Here is a 21,371-nt window from a genome sequence, read left to right on the forward strand (position 1 = left end):
CATTTACTCTTTCAGAGACAATGAAGCACTGACACTCTTAAGGACTAATTCCCATCCCAAAATGGTTAACATTTCTAACATATTTTGATGCTAAAAGAGGTATGCTTCCATTGTCTGGAAAATTTGCTTTATGGAAGAACTTTTTTTTTTCTTTTTGGACAATGCAGGTCATTTCTATTTTATTTTTTCTGGCTGAAAGGGCTTTATATTTATTCAAAGTCAAAAGGAAAAAGAAGTCCAAGAGCTACAAAAGAGTAGTTTAAGTGATTTATGCTTGATTTCTAAATGCAACATGTGTTTATACATAATTTAAAACTTGAAGAAAGCATGCTTGTACAATTGTGTGTGACTTTAACATTTAATAACTCTGAATACATGATGGAAACAGTCCATGACACTTGAAAATATTTATAGAACAGCATACAATTCAGTGCTCTTAGCTTGGATATTACAACCATATTTCACAGTCTTGCTTGGCTTGATTTTCTCCATGCAGTCAATAATGGTCTTCAGTTGCTGGTAAGTGATTTTGCAAATTTCATTTATAATCCTGGCCCTAAGATTACCTAAGTACTGTTTCTGGCACGTTAACTTACATATTATGCTCCGGTCATGTGTACCTTCAAAGTTAGTTACTGATACAACTGACTGCCACAGGGGACAGTGTCAATACCTCTGTCTCCACTGGAGTGATGGCCACCCACACTGGGGAGAACGCTGGGGAGAATGCTGTTTTTCTAACAGCAGAACTTCTTTAATCTTACAGGGATGTGTGAACTACTTTGACCTTAGTTCCAGATGTGCCTCAAAAAAAAAAAAAAAGGAAAAATCTCATTCTTTATCCTCGTAGGGGGTACTTTTGGTGGCACTGAGGCTGGTGGGGAGAGCACTGGGCTTGGAATCACACCTGGGTGACATCCTGCTCTGGTCTTCACTAGCTGTGTGACTTGGCAAGCCACTTGACATGTCTGAGCCTCCGAGATCCTGACAGACGGGGAGACCAACGCCCCCTTCACCAGGCTGTGGTGAGAGGACATGACACTGCTGCCCTGGCACAGAGGTAGGAGCTGAGTAACACTGCTGAGAGGATGAATGCAGGCAACGCTGAGTGAGAACGTTTCACCTGCAGCAGCTGAGGGCAGCACTTGCCTGTGCCCATGGGGAGAATGGCATGAAAGAATCACTTGTTGCATTTTCGCAGGTTTACGTTTGCAAAGCAGGGCATTCTTCTCCACGTGTTTGAGAATCAACATTTCCCCAAAACCCATCGTGGGGAAATTCTGCATTCTTTTCCATCCCCTCCCCTCCAACTATTCTCGAGGCAATGTCATACAAAACAAAACATGCCGTCTGCCAACCAGCAGAGGCGAAGCAGCCAATACTTTGGACCAGTGTAGCAGCCCTATTCTACCTTCAGCCTCCCACACCCTGGTCTTCCCCGGACACCAGAATTGTGATGCATGGGGGAGGGGGGTGGGTGCTGGGCAAGGGTGCAGCCCCTCATGTTGTTTCAAGCCAGAGGGGAAAATGTACTGGGAAGAGGGCACGGAAAAAAAGCCTGGTGAGCCCACACCTAGGGACACAGCTGGGGAAATAAATTAACTACTTCCGTTGCATGTCTACCCATAGAACAGTGGGTCTAAATCTCCTCTCCCTCCAGCAGCTCCGAGGCGGCCCCGAGCTCCCTGAGAGCCATTTCCACTGACAGGCTCCTCTCCAGGTTCTCCAGCTCCCGGCGCACCTCCTCGATGAAGCCGCCGTCTTCGTACTCGTCCGGGACGTCTCTGGGCACCAGGTTCGCTCCGTCCTCATCGCGGCCCCCGACGAAGGTGGGCTTGCACATGTACACCAGGCTGTGGCTGCGGAGGGAGGGACAGGGGCGAGGCCCAGGCCCCCAAACTGAGGCCCCGCCCTCTGCACGAGCCCAGCTCACTTTCACGGCACCTCCTCTAACATCCTGCCTTAAAGCAGATGCCGAGGGAGGGTCACCTTTGGAGAAGGTGCTCCAAGGTGAGCTCCCCCACGTCTAGCCACAGGTCTGTCCTCCTGTCACGGACCCTCTCTGGCAGCCCTGAGGACTCCGGGGTCTGAGCGTTTACAGCCCCCTGCCCACCCGGGCCCCCAGGCAGCAGCAGCCCCTGCTGCACCTGTGGGGAGCCCTGGGCCTTGTGGGCCGGGGCCAGGTTCTGTCTGTCTCCCCAGCCACCCTGGATTCTGCTGGGAGAGAAGGCGAAGCAGCGGCTGCTGAGTGAGATGCGCGCGGAGAACTGAGCCTCTGAGCAGGCCTGGTGCTTCACGTCTCTCCACAGCCTCTACTCTGCTGGCCACTCTCCCGGCTCCCCTCCTGCCTCTCTTACTGCACCTTCTGTCTCCTCTGCTCTTTCATTGCGCTGGGCCTGGGCTCCCTCCACACGCCATCTTTTTTAAGGTCATCTACTGAGGAGGCTTCAACCCTCACACAGATGAGCCCAAATCTGTACCCCTGGCCACACCTCCTGAGCCCTAGTCCTATAGATCCGCTATTGGACCCTCCATCTGGAAGACCCAAGGACACCTCCAACTAAACCTACCTTAAATTAAATCCACATCTTCCCCCCACCCTGCTCCTGCTCCTGGGTCCCCACTGGGTGGCACCTCATTTGCTCTCAGCCCCCGACAGAAAGGGCAGGTGAGACCTCACCTCTGAGGCTGGCAGAGGAGGCCACTGGCACATGGGCATCGGTCCAAAGCTCCATCAGGCTCCAGCTCCCAGGTGATGAGATCCAGAAGCCGGCTGGCAGGGTCGTGGCAGAGCTCACCCTCCACGGGCAGGGGTGTGCACACAGGAAACAACAGACCTGGAACCAGCTGAGGGTTACCCCTGTACCAGGCAGGCAGGCACCAAAGGAAGGAGCAGAGAAATGGGGTGCAGCCCCCCAGCTTCCACCCTGAACCCCAAAGTGGAGGTAGGGATTGAAGAGGTGGAATGGTAGGAAACCAGAATGACGGCATGGGCTCAGGAGGGAACAAGCTGGGAGGGCTGGAGCAGTTAGGGAGGACTGGCTGGAAGAGGTGGTCTTGTGCTGGGTTTTGAGGCCAGAGGTATGGAGAAATTAAGAGTGGAAAAAGGCACTGAAGTTTTTTTTGGAGGGGCAGGAATTACTGTAACAAAATATGTGTTCAAAGAAAAAAAAATCTGGAAGGATATAGATAAGACCTTTGCTTATCTGTATCTTCCAGTTTTCCTACATTGAAAATGTATTATTTGTATAATTAAAAAATGAAAGTAAATATGTTTATATATATATGTAGAAAAATAAAAAAAAAAAAAGGCTGGAGCACAGAACCAACAAAGGCCTGGGGTTGGGCTGGTGAGAAAGGTTGGGACAGCGAGATTCCCAAATGGGCCAAGGAGTAGAGAGAAAAGGAGGACAGGTAAGCTGGACCCGGCAGAGGTCTTGGAAGGCCAACTGAGGAGTGGAACTGAAGTGACAGGACAGGAGCAACCGCAGCTCCCAGAGGAATCATACCCAGGGAGCCATGTCCTTGAGGAAAACTGCTGGGGCAGCAGGTACCAGGTGGACGAGGGGTTGAAGGAGGGGGTTAAGGGACGGTTTCAGAAACACCCGTGGATGGGGAGAGCACCTGAGCAGACCTCACCTGGGAGGGGCAGTGAGAATGGGAGACGGGAGTAGAAGGGGGCCACTCGCAGGAAAGCGGACCAGGGCCAGGTGCTACCCTGAGGCCTGGGGAATGGGTGGAGTGGGATGGGGAGGGGGTGCCCTCATCCCACCCATCTGGGGGTATTCCTCCCTCCTTGGGCTCATGCATCCTGAAGGAATTTAATTTCTAGGCATCACAGGGGGAAAAAGAAAAAGAGAGAGAGAGAGCTGGTCTTCAGCCCCGGGCAGAAGTTGTGGCGCTGGGACACATACCAATGAGCATTGGGGACCCTGCCTAGGAGAAGGTCCCTGAAAAGGTGTGGTTGGCATGGACGGGGCCCCAGGAGGCCCAGTGTGCTGGAGCTTGGGACAGGGCTTGTCCTGCCCCCAGAGGGGAGCCCACCCACCTCTCTGGAAGGCACAGCACAGCCCCGGCTGGCAGTCCCTCTGGTTGTCGCAGATGGTCCCGTTGCCGCCTTTGGTGGCCGTTTTGGTGCAGTGACCCCAGACGCACAGCTGGTCTCCACAACACTCGCTGTCCCGAGTGCAGAGCTGCAGCGGGAAGGGAAAACACAGGCGGCTCACGGACCTGAGGGAGCCCAGCTTGTCCCTGCCCCCAATCCAGAAGCCTGGAGACAGCGCAGGTCGGCTAACCCACATCCTCCTACTATAGACAGGAGGAAACCGAGCTCCTTGGTCTGGGGGTGTCTTAGGGAAGTCAAGGGGGGTGGAGATGGGAGCTGGGCAGGAAACATGACACCTGGGGGAGTCCTACGCAGCTTGAGATTTTATAAAGGATGGTTGCATCTTTTCGGTTCCCCCCCAGACTTGGCCTTGCCTCCTTTTCATTAGGTCCCTAATTAACGGTCAGGAAGGAAGATGGCTTATGGCCCACAGACGCGGGCAGCAGCGTGAATCTGAGCAGCTGATTAAATTAGGGCCCAAGCCTGGGCAGCCACATGGACAGGAGGGCACTGGGTGCCTTGGACCTGGGGTCGCACATGTGGAGCGGTGGCACCGAGCAGGCCAGGAGCTGCCTAACCACAGGTGGGGCCAGGCGGGGCAGCAAGAAGCCCTCTATTTTCCAAACTTGTTATTGTGCTGTGTTATTGCCTTAATAACGAAAAGGACCAGAAAAGCCCATATATGGCTTTGTCCAAAACATCTGCTGGGCGGAGGGAGTGTCACTCTTTCCCGGCTTCCCGCTTCTCTCTGGAACCTCCATCTGGAACATGCTCTGGCTTCTTCCTGGGCCTCCTTCTGCCCTCTCTGAGCAGACTGGGAGAAAGATCTGGGGGGTGGGTTGCCCCTTCCCTGCCCAAGGGCTGCCGTGGTGTTGCTGGCTGCGTCTACTGGGATGGTCTTCCCCAGGGAAGGGGCAGGGTGGGGCCTCCTCTGTCCTCCCTCCCCATCTCTGGTATCTATGAGGTGGGCAGGGTGACAGCAGGTCTGCAGACGGCTTCCTGGTCACCCCAGGAGTCAGCCCCACTGGGCACCATGGACTGCCTGTTCCAAGCGTGGACACGGTGGGGCCCCATAGGAGGCTTCCAGGAAGCCCAGCTGAGAACCGGGGGGCCACTGGCCTTCTCCCCCGGGTCCCCTTTTCTGGGCCCCCATGGCCCTGGCGCTGCAGCTCTGGGGGCCTCTGGGCACACTCACTGTCTGCTGGTCCCGGCACGGCTGGCAGGAGTACTCGAAGCTGGAAAACTGGCAGTACCTGCCAGGCCCACAGTCCTCATCAATGATGCACTCCTGGGAGGGAGGGAGGGAGGGAAGGAGGGGAGGAGAGGAGAGGAGAGGGGAGGAGGGAGCAGCTTCATCAGTGAAAGGCAGATCAGCTGACCCGCGGTGCCCTGGAAGGGCCAAGCCCCACTTTATCCCGCAGTCTTAGCCCACAGGAATGGGCTAAGCTTCAGCATCCACTCCCTCCAGGCTAGCGGGGCCCTCACCAACCCCGCACGCCCGGGCTTCTGCCCTGCAGGATGCCACACCCAGTGCACGCAATCGAGTCTGCGTGCAGCCCTCCCCCTCACACACCCGGGATGGGAGCACAGAGACTCAGAGCCATTCTTCAACGAGGAGCAGATGGCTTTAATAAGAAGAGCTCATGAGTTCCAGGCCCAGGTGGCTGCACAGGAAGGGCTGGGGTCCCGGCCCAGCAGGGCCCTGCTGACAGTGAAGGGAAGTGCTGCAGAGGCTGCGCAGCTGCCGGGGGGCCTCCTGAGGCTCCTGGTCTGGGGTCCAGGGCTGCCCGGCAAAGGCAGCTGCCAGCTTTGAAACCCGAGGAGGGTGCAGCTGGCACTCAGCCCTCCAGCCCAGGTGCCTTCTCATGGCTGCCAGCCCTGCTCGGCTGGACAAATGGGGGAGAAGGGGAGAGAAGGGATCTGTCCACCCCGAGGCCCGAGGCCCAGGAGAGGGAGGCCACCAGAGAGGCCACTGTGGCCCGGCCACGGTCGCCAGTCACGGGCAGGAGCAGGGCTGCTTTAGCTCCGGCCCTGCTGTCAGGCTCAGGCCCGGGGCTGGCAGCTTCAGAGGGAGGGAAGGGCGGGAGAGGCGAGAGGCATAAGATCCACCACTGCCAGCCCGTCACGGTGCAGCCCCGGCAGGCTCAGCGTCCCTGATCTACCTCGTGGCTTCCCCAGCAAGCAGCAGGGAGGGCTTACTTTCCCCGTGCTATCAACCTGGAAACTGAGGCTCAGAGAGGCCCCCCAAGGGGGCCCCCCAAGACAGAACAGCTATCCAGGGTAGGGGGACCCTCTCCACCACCAGCCCTTGGCTGAGGGGGCCTAGGGCTCCAGATGCGGCCGTCAGGGACCCACGGATGAGGAACTCTCCTGAGGCGGGTGTCCTGGGGCCCCAGCAAACCTTATGGAAGGGTCTGGGGGAGGGAGGGACCTGCCTCTCCGCTCTGACCTGGGCATGCTCCATGCTGAGAGCAAGTGTGGAGCCCGACCCGGAAAGGCCTGGATGGGCAAGCCTTGGCCTAAGTGGCCTGGGCTGGTCCCTACCTCTGCTCTGTGAGCTGAGGCACCAGTGCTAATGGGTATGGACAGGAGACTGTGAACGGGGTCTTCTAGGGACCCCCAGGGCCAGAGCATGTGTGTAGGCCTGGGGGTCAGCAGGGAGGCTCTGGCCAGGCAGCCTAGGGAATGAAGCTTTGTCCCTGGGAAGTGACAGGTGTCCCCAGGCCAACACTGCAGGCCTGAGAAGATGGGTATTTGGTTCAGGGCACCTGCAGGCTTGGCCTCTGCATAGGAGTGTTGCAACTCCAGCCTGGCACTGACCCCCAGCCTGGCATACCTCAGAGCATGCGGTCACACTCTGTTCACCAAGCAAGGCTCACCCAGCCAGGAAGACCATCAGTCCCACTGGACACCATCTTCCCACAGCCCCTCTGAGGGATGACGGGAAAGAGGCCAACCTGGAGACGTGGTACAAGTCACCCCCATGTGCCAGGCTCTGTGCTCATCAGGGGTTCCAGAAGGGACCAGGGCTGACACCCAGAATAAGTGAAAAGTAATTTAAATCTCTACTGTAACTTCTCAAAAAGTGACAAGGGTAACCAAGCAGGACCCAACGGGGCCTTCCTGGGACAGACCCTCACCCCCACCCCATGTCCTCCACCTGCCTCTTGTTTGTAGAAAAACTTTAACCTCCTAGGCCTTCCCTGAGTTCCAAAGAAAAAATTTAATCAGAAAAGTGAGAAAATGCAGAACCAAAGGAAAACAGTCAAGCAAGACAAAATGGTGATAGTTTAGCCATTAAACATGTCCTTGAGCTATTTTGCAGATACTGAAACCCCCAGCAGGTGGAAGAAGTTAACTGTATGCTGATCACAAGCCCACAGACCCCAGGCAATTGGAACCAGAAGACTGATGATGTTGACTCCCAGTTACCTTCCCACCCATCAGAAGAAAGTCTGCAAGCTCGTCATGCACATGTGCAACTCTCTCCCTCAACCTGTCTTTACAAACCCTTCCCTGAAAGCCAAGGGGGAGTTGGGATCTTCTGAGCTTTACTGCTTGCTTGGCCTTGCAACAAACGCTGCACTTTCCTCACCACGACCCGGCATCAGTAGATTGGCTTTACTGTGTGCAGGCAAGTGGACCCAAGTTCGATTCAGTAACAAAAGGAGAGCACAGGGCTTCCCTGGTGGCGCAGTGGTTGAGAATCTGCCTGCCAATGCAGGGGACACGGGTTCGAGCCCTGGTCTGGGAAGATCCCACATGCCGCGGAGCAACTAAGCCCGTGAGCCACAACTACTGAGCCTGCACATCTGGAGCTTGTGCTCCGCAATAAGAGAGGCCGCAACAGTGAGAGGCCCGCGCACCGCGATGAAGAGTGGCCCCCGCTCGCCGCAACTAGAGAAAGCCCTCGCGCAGAAACGAAGACCCAACACAGCCATAAATAAATTAATTAATTAATTAAAAGAAGCTTTAAAAAAAAAAAAAAAAAAAGGAGAGCACACTGCCCAGCACCCTGCAAGATGACCTAAAATTGCTCTTCTCTGTGTCTCCCCAGCGTCCCACTCATCTTGGCCCACAAGCCCCCTCCCACGGCTCTGCCTGAAGTTTCCGTCACCACGGCAGTGCAGCAGCTCAGCAAGTAGGGTCTGCCCTCCCAAAAGGAATCGATCTTGTCCCTGTTCCCAACCCAGCAACCCTAAAAGGTCAGCTGTTTTTACTGGTGAGAAAACTGAGTCTCAGAGGGGCGGAAGGGCCGCCCAAATCAGGGCCTGAGCTGGGGGCAGGGCACCCCGTCTGTGTGACCCCAGAGTCCATAATAGCCTGAGAAGCCGACAGGTTTGTAAGTAAAGCACTCAGCCACCGCGCCTTCCTCGACACAGACTCAACTCAGCCAGTTAAGCCAGAAGCGTCCTGACATTTCTTCCAAAACAGAATAGCAAGAGCATGGGGTAGGTGGGGGGAGGAGGGAGGGAGGGGTAGAGGGCCCACAGGTATCAAGGCCCTTCTCTGAACCCGGCCACATTTTGAAGCATTGGGATGCAAACGTGAATAGGAGAAGGCCTTTGCCCTAAAAAATTTATCATTCAATTTAAAAAAAAAAAGGCAACCCAGCAGAAAGGAGAGAAGGGTATGAAGAGGACAACTTACAGCCAGTGAAACTGCTTTGTCTCTTCACGCAGAAAAGATGTTTGATTTCACCAATAATCAAGGAAAATGCAAACTTGAAAGAGCAGAATACCAGTTTTTCACTTAGAACAGAGACAGAAGTTTGATACTATCTGCGGTAGGCAGAATACTGCCCCCCCCCCGCCAATGTCCACACCCTCATCCCTGGAAGCTGGTGGACATGTCATGTTTACATGGGCAGGGGACATTAAAGTCACAGGTGGAATTAGGGGTGTTAATCAGCTGACCTGACATAAGGAAAGAAGCCTGAATTATCCAGGTGCACCCAGTGTAACGGTAAGGGGCTTTGCACATGGCAAGGAGCAGCAGGGTCAGTGTCCAGAGCAATGCCCACATGCAAAGACCCTCATCCCCAGTTATCCGACCTAACTGGCTTGACTATGGAAGGGCCATGGGCCAAGGATCAGTATTTCTCCTAGACTTCCAGAAGGAGCACAGCCCTGCCAATACTTTGATTTCGGTCCAGTGAGACTCCTGTTGGACTTCTGATTTATGGAACTGTAAAGATAATAAATTCCTGTTTTTAAACCAATAAACATATGGTAAGCTGTTACAAGCAGCAATAGGAAACTAATACATTGCATAATATCCCATGTTGGTAGGGATTTGAGAAACTGAGCATTGCCCAGATGGCAATTTGGGTGTAATTAAAATTGAAGTAGATGTTCTTTGCAGGCAATTCATCAGCATCTATCAAAAATGTAAATGCAAAAACTGCAGTGGGGTGGGGATGGTGGTGTGCTGAATTGGGGGATTGGGATTGACATGTATACACTGATGTGTATAAAGGTGATGCCTAATAAGAACCTGCAGTATAAACAAACAAACAAACAAAACAACTAATACTAAACTTTCATTGGGTTATTTGTATGGAAATATGTTAATATAAATGTTTCAGACTTTACATGAAATTTCTAAAAATCTTATATTTGTATTTGTATGGAAATATGTATGGAAATATGTTAATATAAATGTTTCAGACATTACATGAAATTTCTAAAAATCTTAAAAAAATAAAAACTAAAAAAAAAAAAAAAAAAAAAAAAAATAAATGCATAGATCCTTTGACCCAGTAATTCCCCTTCCAGGTGGCTATCCTCAGAAATACTCATCCATATGTGCAAATATCCATGTACAGGGATGTTTAAGGCTATACATCAGTATAATATTTGTAATCCAGAAATAATGGAAATGCCCAATAAGAGGGGACTGATTAAATTATTGTACAATCATTTCGTGGGAAAATGGCACCAGGCAGACATTAAAAAGAATGAGGTAGTTCTTTGCACTGTGATGTTTACAATCCATCAGTAAGTAAAACAAGCAAGTGAAAGAAGCATGTAACCTCACTCCTGTAAAGCAGAATAACAATACGTGTGACACGCGCCTGGACCCAGCACAGCGCCTGGCATGCGGGGGCACCTGATGGATACACGCTGAGTGGATGATGAAACCACTTGTTATGTTACTGGGGAAAACAGGCTAACAAAATGCTGCCCGTTAGCACTGATCTGGGAACCAAAGCAAGAAAATTGCACATTCCATTAACTTGGCTTCTCATTCCCCAAGAATCCTGTAGACTTGGAATTTTACTACCATACTTCCCCTTCCAGATCTTTAATTTAAAAGATATGAGCTGTGGGGGCAGGGGTGGACTTCCCTGGTGGTCCAGGGGCTAAAAGCCCACGCTCCCAGTGCGGGGGGCCTGGGTTCGATCCCTGGTCAGGGAACTAGATCCCACACGCCGCAGCTAAGAGTTCGCATGCCACAACTAAAAGATCCTGCATGCCGCAACGAAGATCCCACGTGCCGCAACTAAGACCCGGGGCAGCCAAATAAATTAAAATTAAAGAAAAAAAAAAAAAGATATGAGCTAAGAGCCCCTGCTGTTCGCAATTCTCCATCAGGCAAAGAACAGGTTCATCCTCAGGAATATCTTCCTTTCCCTAAACTGACTCCTACGCAGAACAAAGCATTCCCTACAAAGTCACAGTGAAGCAATTAATTTTTTTCTAGGTATGGAAAAATTTTTGGCATGGAACCTTGTCAAACACTTTTGAAAAATCCAGATACACTAAAGCAATGGTTTCCTTTGCAGACATGTTTCTGCTACCTGCCAGGGGCTCTGGCAGGTTAGTTCAGCATGACTGACCCCCAAGAAAGCTCGGTGCTTCTGTGTTAACGGTCTGCCGGCTCGCTTATTGTGGATGTGCATTCCCAGCAGCTAGAAATGCTAGAGATGCTCTTTGAGAATTGTGATCATACTGGAAACCGTGGAACTTCCAAGTGTAAAGAACCCCTAGAAAAAAAAAAAAAAAAAAAAAAAAAAAAAGAACCCCTAGAGGCCAAAAGAGCAGAAACTGAATTCTGGTTTTGCCACTTCATAGCTGTGACCTATCTCACGGGGCTGTGAGAATGCCAAAAAATTTTTAAAAAAGAAAGAAAAGAAAAGAAAAGAATGAAGGGGTCATGTGAGCACCACGGAGCAGGTGGGATGAGGTGCTGGGGTGAGATGACAAGCTGAGCCTACACCAGCTGCCCACGGCGTTCTGGCACCAGGCCCAGGCACGGCCGGGTCACTGCTGCCGCCACTCAGCACCAGTTCTCCTGAATCCCCCCAGCGTGGGCCTTAGTACCCACACTTCCCAGATGTGGAAACTGAGATTTAAGGTGAAGGATCTGTCCAGAGTCACCCAGCCCAGACGTGGCGTTGCGAGTCCAAGCCAGTGGGTCTGACCCTGAAGACAGGATCCTTCCATCTCCCCTCCTGGGAGGATCACCTCTCTCCCTTCAGCACCAACCAGTCTCCTGTGCCTCAGTCCCAGCTTAGCAGAGCCCGCCTGGGACAGGGCCCCAGGCCCCACACATCCCCGGAGACTCAGGGCCAAGGCCACGGCCCGTGGGCGTCTGGGCCTCAAAGCTGGGTCACTTAGAACCAGCTTCTTCAGAGGCTCCTCCGGTCCTGGCCACTCGCTGTCTTTTCCCCCTCCTCCCTCCCATCCTGGTGGGGAAGGCTGACAAACAGCCTAGAGGCCTGCCGTCAGGGCCGAAGCCGTTCAGAGGACGGGGTCTTTGTTGTTCTGAGGATGGAGCTATGTTTAGAAGGTGCTCCGCACAGCACTCTGCTCAGAGGCCGGCGGGGAGGCGGGGCTGGCAGAGAACACACTGGAGATTTGGCAGAATGCTAGGCCGGGAAACGGCCCTGGCACTTCGACACTACCATGAAATACTGGAAAATGGCAAAGGAGCCATTCTGCGTCTTTGATTTTCCATTTCAGAGTTTATCAGGGGAGGCAAAGGAAGGGGGGAGAAAACAGCACAGGAACCCCACGAGGCCTTCCTCGGCTTCTGTGTGGCGAGCGGCGGGGGAGCTCAGCTTCTCTGTGGCCCTCCTGCTGCCACACTTCGCTTCTCACACTGGCCGGGACATGTTGTCCATGGTCCCCGGGAATCCAGACATTCTTATATCGAGAAGCCTAAAGGAGGAGGCCACCAGGGGGGCCCCTGCCAGGGCACATGAAATGAAGGCCCAGGGGACCTCCACCAGCTGAAACTCGCTGGCCCTTGGAGCTACACCCCCTGCAGCAGGGAAGGTGCAGAGAGCACCTGCTGCGTGCCAGCACCTGCTTGGGCTTCCATGGCTCTCTCTATCCTCACAGCCCCGTGAGGTCACTTCACATCCCCCAGCATGTGCCTGGCGCAGAGTTGCCATTCAGTTAAAAATACATAGATGAACCAAAGACCAATCTCCACTTTGCAGATGAGTAAACTGAGGCTCAGAGCCCAAGGTCATCGATGGAGTTGGAAACACTAAGATGTAAACCCAAGTCCATCAGACCCCCAAGCTGAGGCTCACTGACCTTCCACCACACCCTGTTGCCTCTGAATACCCAGGTACAGGTTGAATTATGCTCCCCCCAAATTCATATGTTGAAGCCCTGATTCCTAGTACCTGTGAATGAAAAATGTTGCCTGCCATATCAGTAAACAAAGGATGTTACAGCCATCAAGCCATCACATGACAGCTGCCCGGAACCATGAGCCCTGAGGGAACTCAGGACGGAGACAAACCAAAGGGGCTGCCCACTGCCAAGCCCTCAGCCATTGCAGTCACCCCCAACTGTGCACCCCGGGGGAATTCAGAATGGAGAAGAGCAGGGTACTGGCCCCAGACAGCTGAAGTGAACATCAAAGGAATGATTTCAGTGAGCCCAGACTCTTGCATCTTCCCATACATAGAAAAGAGCTAACTTCCTTAACTTGAGATATCTGGTTTTCTTTTATTAATAGTAATCTTTTGATGTCCTGACTACCTGGCCTTTGTTACAAAAACTCCTATATATCCTGGCTCCCCACCCTTGCCTCTTCGGAACAGTCCCTCAGAGTGATCTGAGAGTCCTCTCTTCCGGGCTTGAAGTCCTCAGAATGTCCACCGAATAAAACATAACTCTCAACTTGCAGGTTGTGCATTTTTTTTTTTTTCAGTCGACATACCTCAGAATGTGACCGTATTTAGAAATAGGGCCATTGCAGATATAATTACTTAAGATGAGGTGATTAGGGTGGGCCCTAGACCGATACACCTGGTGTCTTTATGAAAAGGGGAAATTTGGACACAGAGACAGACACAGCTGGAAGGAAGACGTTGTGAAGAACAGAGAGAAGATCTACAAGCTGTTCCCTCAGAGCCCTCAGAGGACCCACCTCGGCCAACAGCTCGACTTCAGACCTCCAGCCTCCAGAGCTGTGAGACAACACATTTCTGTTGAGTCACCTTGTCACCTAGCTTGCGGTACTTTATTCTGGCAGCCCTAGGAATCTTACACCCGCCACTCCCAACAAGCCTGTGGCCAAATCTCCTCTGTTTCGGACCTTCCACACACATCCAGCCTCTGTTCCTGAGCTTCAAATCTCCCTCGGGGTGGGGGCCGGAGGTATGACAGAGGGGATGGGGGTTTGTGGCGGGGGAAGACATGGCACATTCTGAAGGATTTTTACCCCAGGGACCAGAACAAGGTTTCTGCGCTGAGCCCAGAAACTTTCAACCAGCAAGTTTTTGGCCCCAGGCCCATGCTCTGGTTACAGAGTTTGGATGGATGGTCTTCTCCTGGCCCCAGGTGTACAGTGGTGGTGCCGGGCCCTGAATGCTCCTGGGATGCGGGGATGGTACAGTCTGAGATAAACAAATGTCCCTCCCAGACGTGGGGCTGTTCTCTGAGCCCCGGCCCTCCTGAGTAGACTGTGGGCACCAACCGTCCTCATCTGCCCAGAACTGGGGGGCTTCCTGCAGTGCCTGCGGGTCCTGCAGTGCCAACACTGGGAAAGTCCCGGGCACTCTGGGAGCACACACCCTCACACCTCCCTCTCTGGGCCCTGTCGCTGCACTCAATGCACTCTGGTTACTCCATGTCCTCCAGCCCCTCAAGGCCACGTGGCACCAGTGTACCTGGGGTTGGCATGAGGGTGAGCTGCAGGCTTTGGGGCCCAAGCCGGGAATTGAATACAGGTTCACTTACAAGCTGGGTGACCTTGGGCAAATTACTGAGCCTCTCTGTGCCTTGATTTGTCTGTAAAATGAGAAACCTCAAGAGGCTGTTGGACAGATGAAAAGAGATAAAATGTGCATGCTCTTGGAACAGTGCCAGGGCCCCCAGGACTCAACCCCCAGGGCGCACCTCTGTCTGCGCTCTTAACTCACTGCAGGAGCTCAAAAGGTGACCGTGGGAAGCCTTGAGTAAGCTTCTGAGCTTAAGTTCAGGCCAGTAAATCTCATTCTATAGTGAATACCTGTCCTACTGAAAAGACCCAGAATGTCAGGTCTAGCCAGGGCTCTCCATCCATCACCACAAGACAACCTCCTGCTTCACCCTGGAGCCCTCTGCTGTGGGGAGACAGGAGGGAGGAGGACAGGTGCACAGAAGCACAAGGGGGGCCCAGGGATGCCCAATTACAAGAGGGCATGCAAGTGGCCAGGAGACACACGATTCAATCACCCTGGGTGCTAGGCACTTGGCAACCCTCATCTCATCGTCTTCCAAAGTGAGCAAGAGAAGCCCAACTTTACAGACCAAGGCAGTGAGGTCACTTGCCAAGGTCATGGGTAAGAAGTGGTAGGGCGGGGCACTCAGCCCAAGAGTTCCATCTGACCCTGACCCAGTGCTCTAGGGAGAAAAGGGCAGACCCCAGGGAGCAGGCAGGCTGGGGGCCCAGGCCAGGGGGCAGGAGGGAGAAGTGTGGGGCAGGAGGCCTCTGGGGGAGCCTGGGAGTTGCCAGCTCTGCCGGCAAGGCAGGGCAGGGTCTCCAAGGCTGGGCCCTGGTGCACATGCCCAGAGGGCTGGGAGCGGTGCTGAGAGCAGCGGCAGGCGGCCTCCCCTTCCTTCTACGGGATCTCCAAGTCAGCTTTCCCTGTTCCTCAGAGTCCTTTTTTGACCTTAAGACCAGGCCAATCGCAGGAGCTGTGACACTCATGCACATTTGTCTCGAACACAGCAGGGTGCCCCCAGCCTCTCCTAGAGGCTGCCCTGGAAACTCTCAGCCTGAGCTGCAAACCTCACCCAGGGTTGTGGCCTGACCCACGCTGCAGGGATCGCCCGATGGAAAAACCCAGGCCAGAGCCAGGAGCCAACGCCAACTATTGTTACCCTGAAGTCCCAACATCTGCAAAGGCCTGGGGCTCCGGGGCTGTTCCCACCAATATCTCTTCCCCAGTCACAAAGCCCGTGAAAGAGGAAAATGCGGCCCCAGTTGGGCTCAGCACACCAGGTGTGGAGAACCATACCCCCGAGCCTTCGGTGCCCACATCACTCAGGACACGGTCCTGGAGTTCTCCTCTCCTCCTGCCCCCCCAGAGGTCTGGGCCCCCCCAGACCTCGGGCCCTCTGGGGAGACCGTCACGCCCACAGGTCCTCAAGGATGGAGAGGGGTGTTCCAGACTAAAGCCTGTCCCACAGACAGGCCACAGAGACAGGCAGCCCCACACTCACAGAACTTCCCAGCACATTCTTTTAGCCTGAGCCATGTTGCCTCTGGGGAATTTATACCCATATTTAATTCCAAAAAAAACTTATTCACATGCCCAATCTGTGTCTAACCAATTGAGTGTTGTCACCGCCTGGGTTAGAAGCAGTGGAATGAGCCCTCCACCCTCTCCCCATCCACGTTTCTGAGGCTCTGAGTCTGCACGGCCCCCACCTCCCATTCCAAAGGCCGACTTTGAAGGTCTGACCTTCACCAAATACACACGGGACACGGTTGGTGCAGAAGATACCTGCTGCCCAAGTCATCAGGAGCCTAACCAGAATTGTTCTGAAAGCTGCTCCAGCAGAGGGGCCCTGGAGGAAGCTGAGGTTGGACTAATTCAATCATTGCCAAATTGGAGGAGACAGGCAGCCCTCCAGGCCCAGGGAATGGCCAGACTGCATCTGTGATGGTGGCATAATAACAAAGTGTGACAAGGGGAGAAGTGAATAAGAAACAGGTATGCCCCCCTGTGACCTGAGAGACGGGGGCCCGAGGTTCCGGCACGGGGAGCTCTCTGCCTGTGCCAGGCAGCACCTGGAACCGTGAACTGCCCCCTTGGCTGGAATTCTCACTCCCCCAGCAACCCTCAGACAACCAACCTGGCTCCTCAAGACCCTGACACCAGATGGGGGGTGTCCTGGATGGGGCGCCAACGTTCCTGCCACTGCAAAGAGATGTTCCTCACCCGTGCAAACTAATAACCTACACATCAGTGAGGTCTGAGTTCAGTTCACAAGAGGGCCAAGGATGTCCAGTGTCTGGATCTGCAGCGCTCAAGGGTCCTAGCAAATTCACCCAGGTTGTGAGTTCCGGTGAGACCTTCACCCTGAGGACACTCCATCTTGTAACTCACTGTCTTCCCACCTTCTCTGCCTACAATGACCCGAGTCCAATCTCTGCACGGCACACAGAGCCCTTCACGGTCAGTTCCCAACCTGCTTTCCAGTCCAATTTCCTGACCTCCCCAAGACCCAATTTTGGTCACTGCTTCTAGAATGCCCTCACTTCCCTGCTCTGCCAATTCATCGTTAAGGAGCAACACAATGTGTCCTCCTCAGACACATCCCTGACCCTCCCCACTGGGCAGCGAGGGCCTGTCTCCTGGGTGCCCCTGGCCCTCAGTATCCACCCCAGTGAAAGCCGGGTGAAGAGAAGAATACGTTTGGGCTACAAAGACCAACAGGCATTTATAAGACTTGCCAAGACTGACACTGGGAGAGCCAAGATTCAAGCTGTGGAGGCTTCAAGTGTCTGTAATTGGCTTTTCTCTCTGAGGAGTGACCCCGTCCAGCAGCAGCCAAGGTGACCGGTGGCTGGCTGGTCATTTGTGTCTCTAGGCAACCCAAGGCGGGACGTGCCTCAATTCCCAAAGCCCTCTGAGACCTTCACTTGAGTCACTGGCCTGGTCTCACCAGAGCACTTATAGCATCTTTGGATTGTTTTCTGAAATAGGTAGTTGGGGGGACTGAAAGGGCAGTCCCTCAACTATCCCATCCAACCTAGGAGAGCACCTAGGCTCACTTTTTTTTCAGTTAATTAATTAATTTATTTTATTTTTGGCTGCGTTGGGTCTTCAATGCTGCGCGCAGGCTTTCTCTAGTTGCGGCGAGCGGGGGCTACTCTTTGTTGCAGTGCGCAGGCTTCTCATTGCGGTGGCTTCTCTTGTTGTGGAGCACGGGATCTAGGCGCACGGGCTTCAGTAGTTGTGGCTTGCAGGCTCTAGAGCGCAGGCTCAGTAGTTGTGGCGCACGGGCTTAGTTGCTCCACAGCATGTGGGATCTTCCCAGACCGGGGATCAAACCCATGTCCCCTGCATTGGCAGGCGGATTCTCAACCACTGCGCCACCAGGGAAGTCCCTAGGCTCACTTTTTTTTTTTTTTTTTTTTAATAAGTGTGATAGATTCTGACTCTTTTTATTTATTTATTTATTTATTTATTTATTTTTGGCTGTATTGGGTCTTCGTTTCTGTGCAAGGCCTTTCTCCAGTTGCGGCGAGCGGGGGCCACTCTTCATCGCGGTGCGCGGGCCTCTCACTGTCGCGGCCTCTCTCGTTGCGGAGCACAGGCTCCAGATGCGCAGGCTCAGTAGTTGTGGCTCACGGGAATAGCCACTCCGTGGCATGTGGGATCTTCCCGGACCAGGGCACGAACCCGTGTCCCCTGCATTGGCAGGCGGATTCCTAACCACTGCGCCACCAGGGAAGCACCCTAGGCTCGCTTTTAATGAATCTGATACAGTGATGCTGCATGACTTTCAAGGCTAGGTCATGAGAGGCAACACAGCTTCTGCTTGGCTCTTTCCCTCTTCAGATGCTTGCCCTCTGACCCAAGGCTCCATGCTGGGAGGAAGCCCAGGCTGTGGAGAGGCCGCAGCACCAGCTAATGTCCCAGGTGACAGCCAGAAGCATGAGTATGAAGAGCTTCTAGATGATTCCAGCCTTAGCCACTGAGTCACCCTGGCTTCAAGTCAGAGCTCTCAGACTCTGGAGCAGATATGAACCATCTCACTGAACCTTGTCCAAATCCCTAGCCCCTAATCCACGAGCGTAACAAATGATTGTTTTATACCGTGGAGACTGGGGTAACAGATCACCCAAGCACAGTACATCCCAAACTTGCCCTTTGCCTTGCCAATCTTCCCGCCTGGCACCCTGGTGATGATCTCACGTCTCAGTGGGTAATGCCGGTGTCTGTACAGGGCTCACTCCCCTGCTGGTAGGCAGACAGGAAGCATGGCAGGCTGTGTCCTCAGCAGTCTCGGGCAGTTGTTTAGAGCGAGGAGGCCAACTCCATATCCCTCTGCTTGGTCACCTGCTTGGTGGCTGATTTTGTGAACTCTTTCGTCTCCACTCTGACCCTCTCTGGCCTTGGCCAGGCTATGGCCTCCTCGGTCTTCTTGGCTGCTCTCCAAGCCAGACAGGTTTGATGTCATTTTCCTTGGCTGGACATCTCCGCTCACTGTTCAAGAGTCCAGCAGAGCTAGAATTCCTATGAATCCACATGGTTTTTCATAAAATATCAACCCTTGTTGGTGGTGAGTCTCCAAAGTAGCTGCTGACAGGGCTCCCTGTGGTCCTGCTTGGTCTCTGAGGCAGAGGCCACCCCCCCATCCCAGCCTGGACCCCGTGGTACTGGCAGGGAAGTCCACGGCAAGGGTCTTATACCTTCTCTCTTTTAACATAAACATTCTGAGCAATGAATGGCCACCGGAAGCAACATCTGGGATGTGATGGTGGATCCTCCAGGGCTGTGCTGTGTCCCAGGAGACAGGAGCGCCCCTGGACTCCACTGCGTCGGGGGCCTCGAAGGAAACACAGGAGGAGACGCCTTCGGGGAACCGTGAGCAGCCCTCCCTGCAGCAGAGGATGGGCTCTCCCAGGGAGAGGGATTTGGGTGTCAGGGAAGGTCTCCCAGGAGCCAGCTCCCGGGAGTCATGACAGGAGTGTCTATGGGAAGGCACGTCTCGGTTCTCGTTTCCACCAGCTTCTTGGCACTGGTCCACAGCACAGCCGCTGCTGTCCCCTCAGCCACAGACTCAGCCACCTCGGGCAAATCTCCATCACCTTCCTCTTCCTCCTTTCCTGGTTCAGGGCTGAAATTGCTGTGTGGCTCACGTCTTCATGCACATTCTGTATCCCCTCGGCTCCAGTCCTGCTGGGGCCTTGGCCACTTTTGGGGACACTTGCAACCAAATCAGAGGTCCCCTCGGTGCTGGCATCTGCCCCAGACAAATAACGTTCAGCCATGGAGGGCAGTGAGCCGTTGCCATGGCAGAGGTGTTCTGGGCCTTCGTGCGTCTGTGACTAGGGGAGGCCACGGCCAGTGCCAGTCACAGGCGAGAAGGATGCTCGCAGGTGGCTGCAGTGGGCGGGATCCACTCAGGGCCTGTGGGGACCAGAGATCTGTGTCCCCACCCTCACACAACTCCTCATACAGGCCCTAGTGAAATCACCTCACTTTCAAACAAAGCAATTACCAGGAAGAAACTTAAATCACATTCACATTTACCTGCACCCAGCTAAGCCCGGTATGGTTCACACGATCGTGTGATTCCTTCATTCATTCACAGGAAAGGATAATGCAGGAGATGAAGTAGGAACAGAGTAGGTTTCAGGGGCAGGGTATGAGTGACTGCTTAGGCTTTCCAGTAAGTAAGCTAGTAGGTTCTGAGAGCGTTTTTACTGCTCAGGTACATTTTGATTCTATTTAAGACCCTCCCTCCATCACTGGGGATAGGTGGAGTCTCTCCATATTTACTCACTTGGTTTCTTTTTACTCTTTTCGCATGAGTTAGTGAGCTGACTTGGCCTAACCCAACCCCTTCAAATTGTTTTTCCTTTGCCTTGGGAAGAAAGTCATGAATGTGTCATGTCCCAAAACACTCTTAGCCCTTGGAGAGGGTGCCTACGTAAGATCCAGTTTCTCAGAGTAAAGCATTCTGAGGCTCGGGCCCGAGGTGCGTGTGCTGGAGAGAACTGGGGGTGGTGAAGACTAGCTCGTCTTCCTTCTCTTCTTTGTCCATCCCAGCGGCTCGGGGCTGAGTCTGCAGGACAGCGGGTCAAGTCTTCTCCAGGAATGAACAGGACTACGGGGGGGTGTATGATCCCTCCCAAAACATCAACAATCTCCAATGGGACGTCCTGTCTGTGTCCTCAAGCTGATCCACTGGTGAAAAAGGCCTCAGAGGGAGGCGGAAGTCTGGAGATACGTCAGGAGGTGGCTCAGGCTGCCAAGCCCCAGCCAGGGCCTCGGGCCTTCCCAGAGGAAGACTCGCCTCCACCGGAGCCCTAAGCTGCAGGGGTCTGCAGGCGTTCCCACCTGGCCCACCTGGTGTCAAACGGCAGATTGTGGACCAACCTGCACATTCCAACTCTGAGATGGACCCTAACCTGCATTTTCAAGGGCCCCGCAAAGCTGGTGATCAGAATTTTTTCTAACTTCAGTTTCCTGCGAACAGGTCTGCGGAGCCCTTAGGCTTCAAATACCTGAACGGAGGCTGGCATTACTGGGGTCTGGAGGTCACGTCCCATCCACAATGGGGGCGATCCCACGCCAGGGAATGCAACGGACAGATCCCCTTCAACAACCTTCCCTCTGCCAGGGAGGCCACGTCTAACTCTGAACGACTAAGAGGCCCCAGTGTGGGCACTGGCCCCTGGCCTTTTTAAAAACAGGGGATCTTAACATTTTTCACGCCATGGACTCCTATGACAGCTTAACAAAGCCTACAGATCCCTTCTCAGAATAATGCATTAGGTAAATAAAGGAAAACACACAAGACTACAAAGGAAAATGATTGCACTGAAATACAGTTATCAAAATATTTTGAGGGCTTCCCTGGTGGCGCAGTGGTTGAGAATCTGCCTGCCAATGCAGGGGACACGGGTTCGAGCCCTGGTCTGGGAAGGTCCCACATGCCGCGGAGCAACTAGGCCCATGAGCCACAACTACTGAGCCTGCGCGTCTGGAGCCTATGCTCTGCAACAAGAGAGGCTGCGATAGTGAGAGGCCCGCGCACTGCGATGAAGAGTGGCCCCCGCTCGCCGCAACTAGAGG

At 53.6% G+C, this 21,371-nt stretch overlaps 1 protein-coding gene across 1 annotated transcript in view; it reads right to left on the minus strand.

Annotated features, from left to right (window-relative positions):
* Positions 1–245: 245 nt before the first annotated feature.
* Positions 246–21,371, minus strand: part of DKK3 (dickkopf WNT signaling pathway inhibitor 3) — a 49,228-nt gene continuing 28,102 nt past the window's right edge. Inside the window, exons 5-8 of the mRNA XM_036861902.1 lie at positions 5,301–5,393; positions 4,049–4,193; positions 2,681–2,837; positions 246–1,859 (exon numbers count right to left, since the gene is read on the minus strand). Of these exons, the coding sequence (XP_036717797.1) occupies positions 1,640–1,859; positions 2,681–2,837; positions 4,049–4,193; positions 5,301–5,393 (615 nt within the window). The 3' untranslated portion in view covers positions 246–1,639. The remainder of the gene's footprint in view (positions 1,860–2,680; positions 2,838–4,048; positions 4,194–5,300; positions 5,394–21,371) is intronic.

This window comes from Balaenoptera musculus, chromosome 8, assembly GCF_009873245.2.
Source record: "Balaenoptera musculus isolate JJ_BM4_2016_0621 chromosome 8, mBalMus1.pri.v3, whole genome shotgun sequence".
In the NCBI taxonomy this organism is placed as follows: Eukaryota; Metazoa; Chordata; class Mammalia; order Artiodactyla; family Balaenopteridae; genus Balaenoptera; species Balaenoptera musculus.